The following is a 20,200-nucleotide window of genomic DNA, read 5'->3' as shown; positions in this document are numbered from 1 at the left end:
CATATTGAAGGGTGGCTTCCTTTTCAGGTATGCATTGGACTTGGTCTCTGATGTCCTTTCCAATTCCGAAGTTATGTGATTTAGCAACCTGCGTTTGAATTCTGGCTCCAGGGCTTATTATTAGTGATCTTGAGCAAGTCATATAGTCATATTAATTCGCTGTTTCCTCATTTATAAAATGAGGTTGATCAAGAAATTTTAAAGAAAGACTCAATTTATATTAAGAAACTTAAATAACTATGTTTGCACTGTCATTTATTGAAAAGCTTTTAATATTCCATAAATAAAGAGTAGATTGAAGCTTTATTTCACATTCAAAATCCCAAGACATCTTAACTTCTCAGAAATGAAAATTACAGAAACTTAGGCAAACCTACTTAAAAACTTCTCCCCCAAAGTAGTTATTAGCAACAAAAAACTAATTTCTATCAGTATAAGAATCTTTAGACAATTAACAACATGAACATTTAATTATATATATAATATATTCACATAAAGTCAATACAAAGATGTTTTTAAACCAATCTAATTGGTATCTTTATGCTTTCTCTTCCGTGAGTTTTCATTAAATGCCAGTGAAAGGGTTTGTATGTGGATTTTCTGCTTCTTCTAGAGAGATGTAATCCACTCTTTGGAACTACTAGAAGAGGAAAAACATACCTTACATTTCACAATTTAAAACAGACAATTCCACAATACATCTGAAAACACGAAGAAGAAATTTATTACTCAGCAATTTGTTAATCCGAGTTAATTTCAGCACAGAAATGTATCTTTAAAAAATGAGAAAGGGTGATAAGGTAGATAACCCTTCCAGTTCTAAAATATTACAACTGACTCTAGACCAACACAACAGAACACTCTACATCAGTTGCTGTTCTTGCTAAGCACACGTTCTAATTAGTTTTACTGTTTCAGTTACAATTGATTTTTCATTTACATGTACTGAACACGGTGTCTACAAATATCCAAAGTTAAACTCAATTTGACCTTTTTTAAGAACCCAAATGAATATGTAAGCCCACCTGATAAAATGAAAGACATAAATGTAGAGGGGAAAAGGGCAATGAAGGTAGTAAATCCTATTAACAGAAGGTTAAAATTAAATACTTTTGTATTCTAATACTCAGAGACCAGAGAAAAAGAAGCTCCCTAGGGCAAACAGGAAGAATTTCAATTTAAGCGCTAGAAGAATGAAGCTTTACAAAACTATACTTGGAGGCAAACTTATTCCACTAGATTTAACATTAATGTAATGTGTTTATTGAATGAATGAATAAGCATTTAAGCGCTTACCATGTTATGTGCCATGCACTGTAATAAGCATTGGGGATATAAAGAGGAAAAGTGACATTGTCCCTGCTCTCAAAGAGCTCACCCTCTAACTGGGGGAAAGGATACAAAAAATAAACAACAGTTCAACTGCAGGGCAGAGGGTAAAACCCTGAAGTCCTTAGGTTATCAGGTAAGATTAACAGTGCTGAGAAATCTGGAATACATACAGCAAACTCAAATATAAAGGGATCCTATGGGTAGCATACTGACTCAGAAAACCACATATTAATATTATCTATGTTGTGTTGCATCTTTATTTTGTCAAATATTTCCCCAAAATTTTGATAGTGGTACTCCCCCCTCCCTACCTCAGGAGTTTTACATGCACCGGGCCATGAATCTGACACCTTTGATGTAGAGAAGGGTAGACAGTGAGGCCCAGAACACTTTAACTAAAAGTTTCACCGTAGAAAATCAGGTGGGCAAGAGTGGGGACTTCTGGTATTTGTTAATCTTATGGTAATTTAAGATTTAGTGACAAAAATGACGTAAATTGTCTTGCTAACTATAGGTTGAATATTACCATTTTTTTCAATCTAGAACCCAAATTTTTAAGATGCCGCTAGTCTGAAGATTTAAAATTCTATGGCATTTCCAAGTTGTGCCAACTTGTATCACTGGCTACTTGTGTCGAGAAGCTTGCCACCTTGAAAATTTTTCTACTTTCAAAAGTTTGCACATTTGGTTTGATTCCAAAAGAGAATTATTTTAATAATAATACTTCTGAATTTTAATGGGTTTAAATTTAAAAATAATCTATAATGGAATGATCCACCACAAAAAAAAATTCTGTTTGATAAGAACCTAATTTTTTGATTTGTTGCTCTCACAGTAAGCTTAAGTAAAGCTGTTTCCCTTTCACTGTAGCCACGCATTTGTAACATTAGGTTTCAACATCTTTTTGGGGGGGTCAAAAGAACAATGCACAAGAAAATAAACTTACAAAAACAAGTACTTCACAGCTATAGGCAAAAAACAAGCATCTTTATAAATGATTATATATGTAACGAAGATTTCTCTTTTTTGCATGAAAATATTTAACAAGTGAAATATTTGGAATACGACTATCATATCCACAAAGTAAGCATTAATGACACTTTGATGATATAAAACTACACAGATTTCAAACACTGTACTTGAAGCATTAGCCTTTCAAAATTATGTAATAAAAATATAATTTTTTTTTGTTTTGTTTCCTAGTGACTGTGTGACCAGGTTACAAAGGGGCTAAAAATATAAAAAGGAAATTTCTTACTATTTGGGGTACTGATATTTAAGTAGCAATTAAACATAAACCCACATAATTTTAAAAACCAAACATTCCCCTCTTACTAACAATCTGTACAGCCATTGTTAAAACAGATGATAATATTCTTTAGAATATTGAATTCTTTTAATGAAAATTAAATAAATATAATTTCAATTATACAAGTACAAATTTACTGTAAAGCTGCACAAATATATATACCCAAAATGACATGAATAATATGCAAAAGAAGTGATGGAAGGCCAGTAACGACAAATACACACCAGAAATTTATCTTTAACTATGGAGAACAAAACAAGTTCTTGTTTCCAAAATCTACACATTTTACTACTAAGAATCTTCATTTTGATATTCAAAACATGTTGGTCCATTTTTCTTTATTGTACTTATGATAGATATTAGGTTTATTAGGACAAATATTATGATAAATGTTCATTGGTCTGGATGAGTATTAAAAGTGCAGTGTGAATGCTACCTTTAAAGTATTCACTTCTGCCAGTTTTCTTCTTTTGTAAGGAGAACTTAAGACTTAATTAACAGAAATAAAATTCTGGTGCTTCTGCTTATTTTCCCACAATTAAGCCAAATTTCTATTATTGGTTCTGGTACAATATAAATAAAATCATTTCTACTTTTTTTTTTTTTTTTTACAAGTTTAGAACATAGTATACAGTATTTTAATACTTACACACAATACGACTTTCAGTTACATTCAAATGCAAAAACGACAGAAACACTCTTCCCTCTCTCCCCCAGCAAATGCCATTGGAAAAGAAGATCTTTCTTGACTGGATGGCAAATCTTAACAATCAAGTCTTGCATGACCATTGAGACGTCATTTTTCATTAATTTAAAAAAATGCAATAAAGCTTTAGATTTGTTTGGTATTGGAAGCATTAATAAAATCTAATGTTTTTCAGCAATATTTAACTCCCCATACTGGTGACACAAGATACCTTTTTATACTTATCAAACAAAATTTTAGGTGACCATGGGGAAATTTCTAAAGATATTATGATTTAGCACATAGTTATAGGTAGGAGAACCTGGATACCAAAGGTAAATGATGAAAAGCAACAACCTTCAGATCTTAGGGAAACAGCTCCTAAAATTTATGTTGGTCATAAGCAATGATATGCTTCTTATGCTTGACAGTTTTTAGGTTTTTCTAACATCAAAGGAACAAAACTATAATAAAGATTGAATATTTCACTATTATTGCTGTACTGATATGTAAATTTAAGTTAAATAGTTAAATAATTTTAAATAGTAAGAGTTGTTTAATATTACTAGCTTAAACAAGAATAGAGTAAGTCATCTTGCAATGGTTCTAACCACAATGACTTGGTGATCTCAAATTTTTATTTTTTTTAAAACAAACAGTACCTGTTCAAAAGACAGAAAACATAACTGTTTCTAATTTTGCTGCATGTTCAGAAAGGTCGAAAACCACACATCTGCTGGGATGCATAAATGTCCCCCCGAAATAACTCCTGATAAATACACATAACAGTTGATTTTACTTGAAAACTGCTTTTGTGGACAAAGATTCCACATACTGTTATTACATACTAGCTGGACAACACATTATAAATGTTTCAGCAATGGGTTTTTTAACATCAATTTATTGCATTAATGTGTAATTTTACTTTCCCTGACCTTTTAAAAAAGAGTAATAAAAAATTACAAAAACAATGTTAATGTAGCATTAAGGCTGAGAATTTATAAAAACAAGCATCAAGTCAAATGATTCCTTATAAAAATTGAGCACACTGCACATACTGTCCATATTAGGATAAGCAGCTAGAATCTAAAACACTACCACACTGCATGTGCACTGTGGTCACTTTCATGGTTTTTTGAAGCATCATAACATCTGAATTACCAGACACCTGCGGATTTACATTCTTATCCTGAACTCTGCATTAACGATTTCCTCTCATACCTTATAACACCTCATCTCTGGAGTAATTCCTCTAGTTCACAATAACTGAAACATTTTCATTAAGTTCAACCTAGTCCAGTTTTTCGAAAAGTCTGTCATCATTAAACATCTCTCCACAACATCCATGGTAATTATACTGGAATTCAGCATGTATTTTCTTCAGGATGAAAAACTGCCTTGTGTCAGGTTTATAATCACTGCCACATTTGCACAGTGTAGACCTAACATTCTCCTTTGACACATTTGCAACATATCACAAATAAGCAGTAAGATGACTGGGATACTTCCAGTAAGACCATGTTGTCCAACGAAATTCCCTCTTTTGAATGGATGCTTCCAGCCCCATCTGGACAGACATGGAAATTCATATCCTTGGTACTTGAATTGTCCCCAGAAATATTCAGTCTGGTTAAGTCACCCTCTTGGTCTCCTGAAGCAGAGCTGCAGAAGTGAGTGCATTCTTAGTGAGACCAACAGCCCCTCTGTCAACTTTCACACATCTGATTTGGTTATGAGCCTGGTCAAGGTGGAGAAGAAAATATATCAGGTTTGATGTACCACAGATTTGTTTTTACTGAAATCCCTTATTGGGGATACCCATCAACTGCTGCATGGCTGAACAAGTTATGATACATGAATGTGATGGAATACTACTGTGCTGTAAGAAATGATGGAGATGACTTCAGAAAAAACAAGGAAGAATTATATAAGCTGATGCAAAGTGATGTGAGCAGAACTAGGAAAACACTGTACACAGTAACAGTAATATTTTCACAATCAACTGTGGCTTAGCTACCGTGATCAAAAAAATGATCTGTGACAATTCCAAAGGATTCATAATACAAATGATGATGAACTATTGAGGCAGTTGAAACATTTTTATTTTTTGTTTTCTGTATTCTTCTTACTTCTCCATCACCATCACCAAAATGGAAATGTTTTGCTTGACTTCATATGTAAAATGGCTACTGTACTTCTTGCTTTCTTCATGGGTAGGGGAAAAGGTGAAAGAAGGGAGAGAGAGAGGGAGGGAAGGAAAAAGGAAGCTCTTCATCATAGTGGGAGACTTTTGGCCAGCAGAATTATATCTCAATATCCATGCGAACTATTGTGGATAAGAGTAATAATTTTCTCATACACATTTATGAAGGTAAAAAAGCTTGTGAATTTCAGTGCACAGCAAATTGTCAATCTATATACGGCTGTAAAGAATAACAGCGCCCTCCAGTTTTCCAGGTTTGATACCTTGGAGTCATCCTGAATTCCTCCTTCTCTCTCCCCTACCTTCCACCACATATCCAATCAGTTTCTAAGTCTTTTTGATTGATTCTACATTCACATCATGTCACATCTATTCTCTTCTCTCTACTCATACCAAAATACCACTCTTGTTCAGGTCTTTACCTCTTGCCTGGCCAACTGGTCAAGCTACGTAATTGTTCTCTCTACTCACCCTCTCCCATTTAGAATCCATCTTTTGAACAGCTGCCAAGTTAATAGTACTAAGACACAGATCTGACCACATCACTCTACTATTAAATAAGCTTCAATAATTTATTAACGCAAAGATACAAACTCCTGAGTTTCCCTTCCAAAACCCTTATCAATCTGACTCCAGTCTACCTTTCATGACATATTACATATTATTATTTCCCCTTAATAAACAACATATTCCTGCCAAAATAGCCTACCTGCTATATCTCATACAAAACATTTCATTTCCATCTCCATATATTTGTCCAGGCTGTACCCCAGGTCTTATACATGTTCCCCACTTTTACCTGTCAGAATTTCTAGCTTTCTTCAAAAGTTGGCTCATGTCACGTCCTATAGGAAACCTTAATCACTCCTAGCTGCTACTGCTTTTGCCCCTTAAACTCAAAATTATCTTGTAGTATCTAACTTCGAAATAATTGTTTTTACTTATATGTGTATATATGTTCCTCCATCCCAAACAAGTTTTGGGGGGGAAAGTAAAGTTTCTTGAGGGCAGAAGGCTTTTTTATCTTTGAATCACCACGGCCTAGAGTACATAGCTGGTGCTTAATCAATGCTTGCTAATTGGGATAAAGTGCTCAATTGCTAAGAAATAGACTGAGGAATTGCTTACCCTGACTAAATGATCCTCATTTCCTTTCTAATTTCCTTCAAGTCTCTGCTAAAATCCCACTTTCTATAGGAATCCCTTCCTAGTAAACCTTAAACTTCACTCTAAGATTCTCACCAGTTTATCTTGTATATATCTTCTCTGTACATAATTGCAAGTTGTCTCCCCATTAGACTGCGAGCTGAAAAGAGGAAATATTTCTTGCCTTTCTTTATATTCTAGCAGTTAGCATAGCACCTGGCTTAATACATAATGTTTGCTGGCTGACTGAAAAAGTCAACTAAAAAGGTATTATTTATAAATGCTATCAAGTAATGTAACTAGTGCCAATTAAGTGCAGTATTCCACCATTTATTTTTATTTTTTGTAATGGTACATGTAAGTTCTGTTTGGTTAAGTAAAACATGCAGAATACTAGCATGAATATAGAGATTCTGCCAGGAAAAAAGAAAATAACTCCCCCTCTAATACAGAAGACATTGTTGAAAGACAGAAATATATGCCAGCCTTAACACTAACATGCACATCTTCATTTCCATGAAATTATGAAACATTTAATCAGAATGAGGTAGAGAGAAATGAACAAGAATAAATTCTAAAGATGTTAAAACTGCAAATATATGTACATTTCTTTGTATCTGTAGATGAATGAATGAAGCAAGCATTTATTAAGTGCTTACTATGTGCAAAGCACTGGGGATACAAACAGAAAAATAAGACAGTCCCTGCTCTCAAGGAGCTCACATTCTAATGGAGACAACACCTAGGGAAGGTTTCAACTGCAAATCAGATGGAAAGGTCCCATGGTCCTTAGGGTGCAGCAGCAAAGCAGATGTTAATGCTTCTTCTTTAATGTTACATCCCTTGATGACATCTTATCAATTTCTGATGTTGAGCTATTTGACAGTACCAAGGACTTTGGTAGCAAGAACTTTCCTTCCTGGGTCTTCAGTAGCTGTTGCTGTAGCACCTGCAGGAGCAGTTATATGAAGATGAAAATGAAAACAATCCCTGCCCTCAAGGAGCTTACATGCTATTGGCGAGGGAAACAACAGGTGTACAGATAAGTCAGTACAAGATATATACATGGCAGTTCAAAGTAGTCTAGGTGGCAGCACTAGCTCAGCTTTGAAGCAACTTAAAGGTTCCAAGAGTCAAGATGAGGAGGGTGCATGGGGGTGGCAAGGCCGACAACCTCATAAAGATACTCAGAGGCAGAAGGGAGCACATCAGAAGGAGGCCAGCTTGACTGAACATTGCATGAGTACGTAAAATCACTTTGGAAAGAGAGGCTGGAGCCAGACTATGGAAGGCTTTAAATGCTAAAGAAAGGAGTCTGTATTTTGTTTTGGAAGCAGTAGGAAACCACTGAATCTTTTTTTTAAAATAAGAGAATGATATGGTTTTCTCACTCCCTAAGCATAATGCACATGGTGTGAAGCAAGCATTAAATTTAATAGTATTATTTCTTACAAAGTAAGTTTGTCATGTAAAGATGTAGGTAAACACTCAAAGGGGTGTCTCCATTTTTCATCTATTTCAAATGGAGGAGAGTAGAATACATCCACACAGAGTTTCAACTGTGGGACTCAGTTTTTGTATAATGTACTCAGGTATAATTGTATATAAAAATATATAATTGTGTAAGTACTCAGGTTCCACATGGAGCTGGGTCTGAAACTTAGCAGAGAACTGAGAAACTAAAGTGTTAAAACTTCAGGAGGGTTATAAGAGTACTACAGAATCCAGAACTGGAATCCTATTACTAGATCTGTGTAGAATGTAAACATCTAAAACATTTAAAAAGTTGGTTTCAACGTGGTAAAAATTACTATGGAACACAAAAAAACAAACACAGAAGACAAGTAGTTGGCTTAATGAAGAATGTTACTTAAATATTCAATTTAACTACATTACATAGCACAACTTCCTCTAAAGTTTTACTCCGATGACTCATAGTAGCATGGAAATAACCAAACCCTGGTTCAATACCAGAGGAACTTGTACAAGCTGTGGTGCACCTAACTATATATGGGCCTGGTGACTGATCGACAGTTCAAGGATCAGCCCAGCTAATAAGTTCAGAGAGACAAGTATATTGGTCAAAAGGTGGGCCACCATGTAATTTGTCTTTTTTACTAAAGCAATTTAAAAAAAAACATACTAAATTTTTGAAGGCTTTATGAACTGTGCTGGTACAAAGACTGCCTACCCCGGGAAACTCTGTCCTTAACTGCTGACTTTAGTAAGTTACAGAATCAAATTTTAGAGTTTGAAAAGAATGTAAGAGTTCATCTAGTCTAGTTAGCTCCCTCATTTTTTACTTAAAGAAACTGAGGAGGCCTAGAAAGTATATGGATCTTGCTTAAGATCACAGAGTTACTTAGGGTTAGAGCAAGGACCTGAAAACCTACAGTCCTCCTGTTTTAGTGAATGACCCAAAAACCATGCTTTCTAAGGTCACTAAGGGCACTGGGAAGACACTACTCCTCTGGCTGCTGAATCCAAGTTAGAAAAATAATAATAAAAGTAAAAAGGAGAAAGAAGATAGCTTAAATACAAAGTAAAAAGAAAGGTCAAATTTCATTAATGTTTAAGACCAAAATAATGATTTTCTTTCTTGCCCTTTAAACATCATTACATACTATCAATTTTTCAAATGAAAAATTTTAATCAATTAACTAAACCATAATTATGAGTGATGTATGTGTCAATGTACAAATGATATGGTTTTTTCACATTAAGTTAAGGGGAACTAAATTTTCCAGAAGAGTAGAAAGAATTTATTGGTTCTTCAGTAAGTTCAAACCCCGTCCCCGAAAAAACCCCTGATATATCTCATTAATATGAAGAGTTCATGCTAAAGATCAAAACTAATAATAAGTCAAGGTCTAAATTATGCAGATAATTAAGTATGGGAAAAAATATTAGCTTTAACAAATTTGGTATTTTTCAGGTACAGACTAGCTCATTACCTTGATTAAAACATTCTATTTTTTGATCATAGATCAGATTTAAGAGCTACTAATCTCTCCTATTGCATGGCAATTTAACACACAGCATACCCTTTAGGAAATGTAAGCGGGGAAGGGATCTTTTCTAAATTAGTGACAAATCCAAAGTACGGATTTTTCTTTTAAGAAATACTATTACTTTCCAAGGCACACATTAATTTGGATAATTTAATTATTAGAAGAATCTTAATCGTAACAATATGTATAAATAGGATATTGGTAACATTTTAAGTATTAATTTTCTTAAAAAAATTTGAAATACTTAGATTATGTTACCTTACAGATTTTATAATTCCCATGAATGATGCAGATGCAACCTAACCAGGTATACCTGCCCACTACTATTGTCCATACACGTTGTCTACCCAATGGAAGCCTTCTTGGCTTTCTGCTAACATTGAAACGTTACCAGTTGAAGAGTACTCTACTCTCTCCCCCTGCTTTCACCGTATGACCAGCCTATCTTCCTATCATATCTTTCCTTGAGAATATTTTTTATTATTGTTCTTTGAAGTTCCTCATTCATTATATGCTCCAGCCTGCTCTTATCCTTCCACTGACTTCCATGATATTCATTTTAAATTTTAAGCTATTTTCATAAGTATGTTAATTTTCCTCCTAAAATCATGTCTTTACTACTTAAAAGGTCTACTCTTTAGAAGTGTCCATACCAGCATCTCCTTACATAAAAGTAATTATATTTCTAGTATAGATTATTTGAAAAAGTACATCATGACAGGTGACATATTTGATAACTTCTACCACCCATGAATCTGCAGCCCACAGGGCTAGGAAGCACTGGCTTATACAGTTACCTTTGGACTCCAAATTAGTGATACAGCTTTCAAAGTCAGGGTTAGAACCAACTCAAAATAACAGACCTCAAAGGATCATATTGACCTTTTTGGTAAAGAAAGGATTCCTTACTGGATGATCTCAGATAAGCATGTTACTGTTTGATTATTTTTATTTGTATCCCTAGGGTCTATCTAAGATGACGCCTGATATAATGATGGTGTCTGATAAACACATGTTGACTGATAAGAAAACAGGAAAAGTACCCGAAATACTTTTATTAATAACTTTAATATTTATTCTCTACAAATATGGTACACTATTGCATACTGATATGAATTGCCAGTTTTCTTTATTTTCGTAATACTCCCTTCAACTCCTATATGATCCATTTACAAACAATATAAATATCCCCCAAGGAAAAGGATTTTCTTTAAGAACAGAGTTTTAACCAAAAGACATATCAATGGAAAAACACTGATAGCATTTAAAAATTTTTGTTAGACCATCTGTTTAGAAACACCTGTTTAGATGTATCTTGCTGAATGACGAATGTGTCCCAAAAAAGTTTTTATAAAAGTATTTTTATATAATGGGTGGAGAAGAAAAAGTAACATACTGGAAATAAGAAGACTAGGTTTTGTCATTAATGAAAAAAAAATTTAACATCTCTCAACATTTTCATCTGTGAAAAAAAAAAAAAAAAGGAGTGAGCTGTGTGATCACAAAAAGGTACTTTCAAGATAACAAAAATCTACTACTCCATGAATCATTTATAATAGATTATCTAATATAATCTATTATAACTCAGAGATGTGTTTCTAGGGGGAAAAAACTTCATCACCAAGAACACAACTTGGCTGACTCCCTCGAAGTCCCCCGCTTGCTTCAATGCATGTTAGACACTAAAGAAAATCTTCACTGAAAGCAGAGCAGTGGGGGCACACAATGCTCAGTTAGCTCCAGGGATCATCTCATGTGAACACCCCCTTACATGTCTCTTAGAAATTATACAGACATTTTAAGTATTTAGTATTTAAGCACTGAATCAGTCACCCTAAAACAGGAAGTCCCACTAACCACCTCAGATATGAGATACTCCTATTGATTTGGTTAATTCAAAGACAATAACTGAAGAAGACATTTACATTATATTCTTGAGGACAAAAGGTCAAAGATGATTCTGTAGCTTGCACAACATGAAATCTAAATGGCACCCAATTCACTAAACCATGACTATGAATTTGCAAATTTATAAATGTCAATGACATATCAATGTACAAATGGTTTGGATTTTTCACATTAATTCAAGTAGGGTGCTGATTCTAATAACTGGTCATTCTGTAAAGCAGAATACCCCATGTTTGGAGAAAAAAGTAGAAAAGTAAGGTGGGGCATTTCAAGTATTCATATAAAGAAATCAAAATAGATTCTGTGTGATTTTTGCTAAGTAATTAACCATTACCACCACCACTACAAAAAAAAAAAAAAAATTCAAAGAATCAGAATGACCCAAGGCAAGTCTAGCAATAAAGCTCTTCATTCTCATCAACACTTCCTCAATTTCCTGCTTTAGATAAAGATAACATCAATTCTATGCCTCTTGCCACGTACTGAGTCAATGTGTATAAACCATCATCATTATTCAAATCAAATTAAATTTAAGGAAACAAAAACTTACCTATTTAGTTTTTTTGTTGTTTCCCGTCTCATTCTTTTAGGAGGGATTGGGCTGTCTGACATATTGAGTTTAGCTGCCTGACGGACTAATTCACATTTACCTGTTGGAGTCATACCTTTAAAGATGGATTTAAAAATAAAAGATTATTTTAACCAAATTGGCTATAAAATTCAGAAAAATAAGTCTCAAATCTTACTTAGAAATCTAGAGGGGGAAAGAGGACAGAATGATAGAACTTATAATGCCATTCATGTACTAGCAGGAAAAAATTCTAAAAGTTATGGTAAAGTGATTTAAGGACCACGCTTGGGCATTTTGGAGATGAATTGTCCATCATTACCATCTTTTCCCACTATACTTTCATAGTACTCTTAGAATAACTAAAGCATAAATAATTATCTCCACTACAAAATAAGTGTTAACAGAAAATGAACACATACCAAGTTTCTGTTCTATTCGTTCCAGATTTTTCTCCTGTTCGCTAAGCTCCTGCTTTTTCTTCTGCATATCTGGAGTATTAAGGTAGTCTATTTGAGCGTTAAGCTCCTTAGTCACACTATTGAGTTTGCACACTGCTGAGCGATATTGCTGAAGAAGATCTACCAGAAGACAAAGAAATCTAATTAAAATATTGGTAAGGACAGTAACTATTTTGATGGATTTGCAATCTCACTTTTGTAAGCACGATTTTTTTCCTTACATTCAGATCAAGATCCCTTCACTCCTCATTGTGGGCAGCTGTCAAAATTTTTTCTTTTCTGAGGAAGATCCTTTATAAAAAGAATTACTGGTTATACTGCTAAAACACTATTCTCTAGCCTACTAAGGGAGAAAAAAGATTCCATATACGCACGTCCAAAAGAAGTTCTGTTTTGGGGGGCCTGGAACATTCTTGGGACAGGCCCTTGCTATTCCATACATGCTACCATATCCTGACAGGCACCTTCTTTCTTTTTTGAAACCAGTTGAAACTTCCAACTCCCAAGCAATCTCCCTGTGATATCAGAGGTAAAAAACTATTCATAAATACCTGAAACTGTCCCTATTATAAAACATCTGGTCCCCTGTTCATCCTTAATCTGCACTGACACATGGCATGCATGACAATGGGAGGAATAATTAAAAACTTGGCTTAACAATGAACAAAGTCTTGGAAGCATTTCTTGAATGAATATTATGGATTCCCTCTTTGATGCTTAGCATGCAAGGAGCCCTTTCTCTGGATTCTGGTTCACCTCTATTCCATTAGTGAACATGAACAGAGAGACTCCAGGTTCCCTTCATCTTCCAGATTCTGGCTGTATCCCTTGTCATAATTTACCCTTTACCCTTGGGTGTTTCCATTCAGTCCAAACTGCCTTCCCATGTGAGTTTAAAGCACCATGTAAAAGGTCTATTGCTTTGTATTACTGGCCAATCTGATTCCATGAAGGCCTTTTTAGGTTCCAACAATGGACTACTATAGAATAGAAGTAACTATTCCAGATAATTGCGACTGATTCCATTAAGCATGAACTTTAAAAAAAAAAAAAGCCTTTAAACATGTATGATAGAATTCTTTTTAATAAATATTTAACTGGAGCAGCTAAGTAGCATAGTAGATAGAGCACTGGCCCTGGAATCAGGAGAACCTGAGTTCAAATCTGGCCTCAGACACTTGACCCTTACTAGCTGTGTGACCCTGGGCAAGTCACTTAACCCCACTGCCTAGCCCCCCCCCATAAATATTTAACTGGCAAATAAATATCATTGATATGAACACAGGATCATAGATGTAAAACTGGAAGGGACCTTAGACATAGAGTTCAACCTCATCATTTTCCAGTAGAGAAATCTGAAATAACTTGCCCAAGGTCACACAAAAAGTATCTGAAGCAGGATTTAACCAGTCTTCCTGAACTCTCAGCCTAGTATCTATCATACCACTGATCAATAATAAAATGCTTACACACATGCTGAGGCGTGTGTAGTTAATTTCCCATACCCTCCATGGTCCCAATTTGTCATATTTTTAACTTATTGGATTTCTTTTGGTTTTTGTCTTGCCTCATTGTCAAACTGTCAACTTTCAATTTTTGCTCCTGTCCAGTGTGACTATTTTTGTAGGTCTCCCTGTCGCCTCTGACTTGATGCTTGTAATCTGTTATTTAAAGAAAAACCAAAACACCAAATTTGCAACTGTGTATAAAACAGGTGTAAAGAGCCATAGTAAAAATCTTTCCTTTCTGCTTTCTCTGATCCTTTTAATCCTGTCTCAAGGGCTCCTGTATAAATAAAATGTGTGAACATTTAATATATGCAATTTATCAAGTGAAGTCAGTAAACATTTATCAAGTGTTTATGATATAGAAGATACTGCGCTTAGCACTGGGGATACAAAGGAAGGCACTAACAGTCCTCAAGAAACTCATATGCTAATGATGGAAACAACATGCAAACAACCACTGTACAGAAGAGACAGACAGAAAGACAGATGGATAGAGCTATATATCCAAATATCTATTTATTTATTATTTTGCCTTTGCAGCATCTCCTCTGACACTGCTACCACTCTGGTGCAGGCAATAGCCTGCTGGTGATGCCTGCCTCAAGTCTCTCCTCACTCAAAGTCATTCTCTGTTCAGTCACTAAAGTGATTTTCCTAAAGCAGAGGTCCAACCATGTCAAACCCCACCCACACTTGAGTGGCTCTCTATTGCCTCAAGGTAAATACAAAATCCTCAGCTTAAAGTTCAAAGCCTTTATTAACTAACCTCTCATACATTTCCAAGTTTCTTATACCTTTCTCTCCACCATGTACTCTTCAATTAAGGGACACTGGCCTCCCAGTTGTTCTATGAATGATACTCCATCTCTCAGCTCTGGGCATTCTCTCTGGTTGTATCTCATGCCTCTCCTTTCCCATCTCTGCCTATTGCTTTCCTTTAAGTCCCAACTAAAAATCCCATCATCTTCAGGAAGGCTTGCTTCAACAACCTCTCCATTTTAGTGTTTTAATTATGTCTTATTTAGCCCATATGTAGTTTGTTTGTACATATTTGTTTGCTTGTTGTTTCCCCTATTAAGACTGTGAGCTCGTTGAGGGGCAAGGATGGTCTTCTGTTTCTTTCTGAATACACGTCACTTAATATAATGCCTAGCCCACAGGAAATGCTTAAGAACACACCCTCACTCACACACTCAGACACAGTGTAAATGGGAGACAATACGAAATGTAAAGCACTACGAGTACAGGGGTATAGGGAGAGATGGGAAAGACCTCTTGCAGAAAATTGGATTTCTTGGAGGAAGCCAGGAGGTAGAGGTTAGAAGGGAGAGAACTCCAGGCATGACATTCAGGTGTTTGGATATTTGTTTGTTTGTTTTTTTTTCTTTCCTTCTTGTTCCTGGCTATCTTCTGGATAGCTGGATAAGTGATCATGGAGTAAATGTGGTGTTATTTTATTATTTGGCAAAGAGAGATGTGACAGAAAAAGATATCTGCTAATACTCAAAGCTGAAAACACAGTGAAAACACATGCCAATATCTGATATCACTCACATTTGTTCTGTTAGAATCTCACATCAAATTCAACACTGAGGATCACTGTATGCTGTAAATAGATAATCAACATAGCTAACAGACTTGCCTATATGGATACCCAGGGTCTGATAGAGTCTCGGGAGTGGGGCACCAAATACCATCCCTCGAAGTTTGTCCATTGGAGGAGCTTTATTTTGAAGGCCTCCAAATTTTCCATTACTTCGAATTCGATCACCTTCTCTTGTTAGCAAAGTAGGACAATGGGTGATTTTAACAACCTATTGTAAATAAACGACACTATCAGTTAGTTATAAAAAGACAATGAAAAAATTCCTCTGTTGGATGCTGAGGGGATATACATAAAACTAAGATACAGAACCTCTCCTAGATAAGAGAATGGATAAAACAATGGGCCTGGAGTCAGGAAGACCTGAATTCAAATCTGACCTTAGACACTTACTGTGCAACCCTGGACAAGTCACTCAACCTCTATTTGTGCCTCAGTTTCCTCATCTGTTAAAATGAAAATAGCACCACCTACATCCTAGAGTTGTTGTGAGAATCGAATCATTATAAAGTGCTTTGCAAACCTTGAAGCATTAAGAAAAGAAGATATAAAACACAAAAGCAGAAAGTTACAGACCTCCTGCCAAGGTGTCATTGAACCATTAATAAACACTTTCAGTTCATCCACTCAACCGCAATCAAATCTATCTGACTGTATTACGATTTATCCCGTATCTTTTCATCTTCTCCAAAAGGACAGTATGAATTATTTTAACAATGCTGTGCTAAAATCTAGGTATTTTTAAGTACAGAATTTCTTGATCTACCGATTTAATAACCCCATCCAATAAGGAATTAATATTAGTCTAATATGAGGGGTACCTGAAGAAACTATGTTGGATCTTTGCAATCACCGTTAGGAGCTCATTATCCATCTCATGAATGACCTAATCTGGATTTTTCTGAGAAAACTGAAGTCAAGTTCACTGGACTCTAGTTGTCAGATTCTGTCCTCTTCCCATTGTTGAAAATGAGGACACAATTTGCTCTTCTCTAGTATGGAAATACTATTCTTAATGATCTTTTAAACATCCTAGACAGTGACTGCTCAGTTACGGCTGCCATTTCTTTGAGAGGGGAAAAGGGAAAAATGATAAAGATAGTTACTATGACAGTCATATGTATAATCAACTAAAAAGTAGTGCAAGCTAAATGTATGAATCTAAACTAAGACACTGGAAATGAGGATATAAAGTGGTATGCTTGGAATTCATTATGAAAAAAGAGTAGATAGGACGTGGCAAATGATTGGATATAGAAGAAAAAGAAAGAGTCAAAGAGCACTATATGGTATCTTTAAAAAAGTTCAGAAATTGAGAAGGGGAACCTGGATAACGGTTAGGATGAGGATGAGGATAAGGAACTCAGTTAAGAATCTGAGGTAATAGTAAGCCAGAAGGCAGCTGCACATGTTGAACCAGAGTTCAACAAAGATGGAGGAGTTAGAGATATAAATTTGGGCATTATCTGCATAAAAGCAGGAGTGGAAGCTCTGGAAGCAGAAGATGTAGCTAAAGGGAAACAACCACATTTATGGAAAGGGGAAAAAAAAGAAGCTAGTTAAGGACTGGTCAAAGAAGTAGGAAGGAAACCTGGATTGAATAGCAACACAGAAATTCAAGGAAAAAAAGATTTAAAGAGATAATCAAGTCAAAGGCTGTAAAGAACACTAACAACTGAGAAAATGGCAATAAATTGGGTTATTGAGGGTCACTAGTGACCTGCAAGAATGTAGTTGCAGTAGAACAGAAAGAATGTGTGTCAGATGGTTAAAGAGAGAGGACGGTGAGGAACAATTTGGCAGTGAGAAGAATAAGACACATAGTAGTAGCTGGAAGAGGCAATTTCAGCAGTAATAATCTATTAGTTAATCTGAGCCTACTTGCCCACACTAAGAATAGCTTTGAAAGGTAAATAATTAGCCTCCAAATTATTTTTTTCTTCTAAAGGAGATGCCAGGGGATTTTAAAATTTTATTTATCTATAGATATATATGTATATGTATGTATGTGTGTATGCATGTATGTAAGTAGGTATGTGTGTATATATATATATATATACTTTAAGGGAGACAGCATGAAAACAACTATATATAAATAAGACATAGAAAGATTTGGAGAAATTCTTAGAGGGAAGGAACTATCACTAAGGGAGATAAGGAAAGGGTTCTTGAACAAGGCTGGATTTTAGGGGCAGCTAGGTGGCGCAATGGATAGAGCACTGGCCCTAAAGTCAGGAGGACCTGAGTTTAAATCCCACCTCAGACCAAACACTTGACACTTACTAGCTGTGTGACCCTGGGCAAGTCACTTAACCCAAATTGCCTAATTAAAAAAAAAAAAAAAAGGTTGGATTTTAGATGGCACCTGAAGGAAGCCAGGAAAGCCAGGAGGGAAGAAAATTCTAGGCATGCAAGGCAGACAGTAAAAAGCCCAGAGGCAGGGTATGGAATATCTTGTAGAAGGAATATGAAATGTCTTGTGTAAGAAATACCAAAGAGGGTAATGTCACAAAATCTCAGAGTATGTGAAAGGGAGCAAAGTGTGGAGAAAACTAGAAAGGTAGGACAGGGCAATGCTATAAAGGACTTTGAATGCCAAAAGAGGATTTTATATTAGATCTGATCTTGGAGGTCCTAGGGAGCCACTGGAGTTTACTGAATAAGGGAACATAATGGTCAGACCTATGCTTTAGGAAGATCAATTTGATAAGTGAGAGGAGGATGGGTTGGAGAAGGGAGAGATTTAAAGCAAAGAACAACCAGCAGGCTATTACAATGGTGTAAGTGTGAGATGATGAGGGCCTGTACTAGTGTGGTGGCAACGTCTGAGAAGAAAAGTAGCCTATACAAGAGATGTTGCAAAGGTAGAAATGACAGGATTTGACAACTGATTGCATAAGATGGTTGAAAGAGAGTGAGAATTCAAGGATGACTCCTTCATTGTAAACATAGGTAAACTGGGAGGATATGCTACCCTCCTAATTAATAAGGAAATTAGGAAGAAGAGTTAGTTTGGGGAAAGATAATGAGTTTAGTTTTTAATTCTGTAAACAATTAACCCTTTCAAAGGCCCCTAAGGCAACTTGTATACTGATAAGAGTTGTAATGAAGGAATAAACTTCTAAGACATTTTAAATAAAATACTGTAAATGTTATAGCCCACATGTGGCAAATTTACGTGTGGGGATGCTGTACAAATCCATATATAATAGGCCAACCAAACCACTCCCATAGTATAAAATAATTTAGGATAATTCTAAGCCATTAGAAGAGTTGGGTCTACTTTTAGGAAAACAAGATAAACTTAGTTTGCTTCCTTTGACACTTGAAATCAAAGTCAAATTATCAAAACTCAAATCTCTCCCAATATGTATTAGATGTTGTTTAGTTTATGATATTTACAAGTACTGGAAAGGCATAATGTTATCAGACCAGACTTTCAAAGCATATTGACACTTCAGGTATTTTGAATGGTGTGAAGTTTTTTTGCATTGTTTTCTTTTAAACTGCTAATAGGATTGATTGTTCCATAACTGTCTTTTATAACTGTGAATGGGTCTGTTTTCTGCATGTGAGCTGCAAAATCATTACTTAAAAATGTAATATAAGGGGAGCCAAGAGGGTGCAGAGAAAGCAGTGACTTGTTTGAGCTCTCCCCCCAAACCCTTCCAAATACCTACAAAAAATGGCTCTAAACAAATTCTAAAGCAGCAGAACCCACAAAAAGACAGAGTGAAACAAATTTCCAGCCAAAGACAGCCTGGATGGTTGATCAGAAAGGTATATCGTGCTGGGCGGGGAGAGGAGTGCAGTTTGGCAAGGGCGCGCAGGCCACAGTGACCTTGGAGCAGGTCTCAGAGGACTGAATCGCAGGCAGCTGTGGAGGTTTCCAGACTTCTCAACCCCTGAACACCAAAGACAACTTAGAAGGTCATTCGGAAAAGTCTGTGACTGTGGTGAGAGAAGGAGCTACCTCTCAGCTGTCCCCGGGGCCATGGCTGTTTCCTGAGCTTCCAGCATACAGACTGAGGGGGAATCAAGTGGCTGATCAGAGAGGGATTGCAGGGTTCTTTTTGCCAGTGCTAAAGCAGCAATCTTTTGCTTTACTGGTGCTTGGATCTGGGTTACAGTTCTGAGGAGCGGTCCTGGGGAGAGGAGGAACACTGGTGTGGTGAAGCTTGTTGTGGCGGTGGAGAGAAAACACCTTGCCCCTTATCAAAGCACCTTGGAAGAATTGAAAATTTTCAGGTCCCTAGAAGTAGCTCTGAAAACCGCTTTACAAACCCCTGAAGCCTGGGACAGTACATTCTCCACATTGGAAATAGATTTTTTACCTTAACAAAGAGTTTAAAACTCAAGTAATTGGCTGGGATCACGAGTAAGCATCGCCAAAAGAGGCAGACTATATTATCTTACTTTGGTGACAAAGAAGATCAAAACATACAACCAGAAGAAGACAATGAAGC

General features: G+C 35.8%; 1 protein-coding gene across 3 annotated transcripts in view; it reads right to left on the bottom strand.

Moving 5' to 3' along the window:
* Positions 1 to 251: 251 nt before the first annotated feature.
* LOC114031915 (structural maintenance of chromosomes flexible hinge domain-containing protein 1-like) overlaps positions 252 to 20,200 on the bottom strand; it is a 182,174-nt gene continuing 162,225 nt past the window's right edge. The window contains exons 45-48 of one of the 3 annotated variants that reach the window (XM_027847122.1): positions 15,774 to 15,945; positions 12,585 to 12,743; positions 12,145 to 12,259; positions 252 to 5,064 (exon numbers count right to left, since the gene is read on the bottom strand). In XM_027847122.1, coding sequence (XP_027702923.1) covers positions 5,040 to 5,064; positions 12,145 to 12,259; positions 12,585 to 12,743; positions 15,774 to 15,945 — 471 coding nt within the window. In that variant the 3' untranslated portion in view covers positions 252 to 5,039. The other 2 variants (XM_027847123.1, XM_027847124.1) reach the window with 2 other exon arrangements.

This window comes from Vombatus ursinus, unplaced genomic scaffold (genome assembly GCF_900497805.2).
Source record: "Vombatus ursinus unplaced genomic scaffold, bare-nosed wombat genome assembly UNPS02015255.1, whole genome shotgun sequence".
NCBI lineage: Eukaryota > Metazoa > Chordata > Mammalia > Diprotodontia > Vombatidae > Vombatus > Vombatus ursinus.
This window is presented reverse-complemented; position numbering and strand designations above follow the sequence as displayed.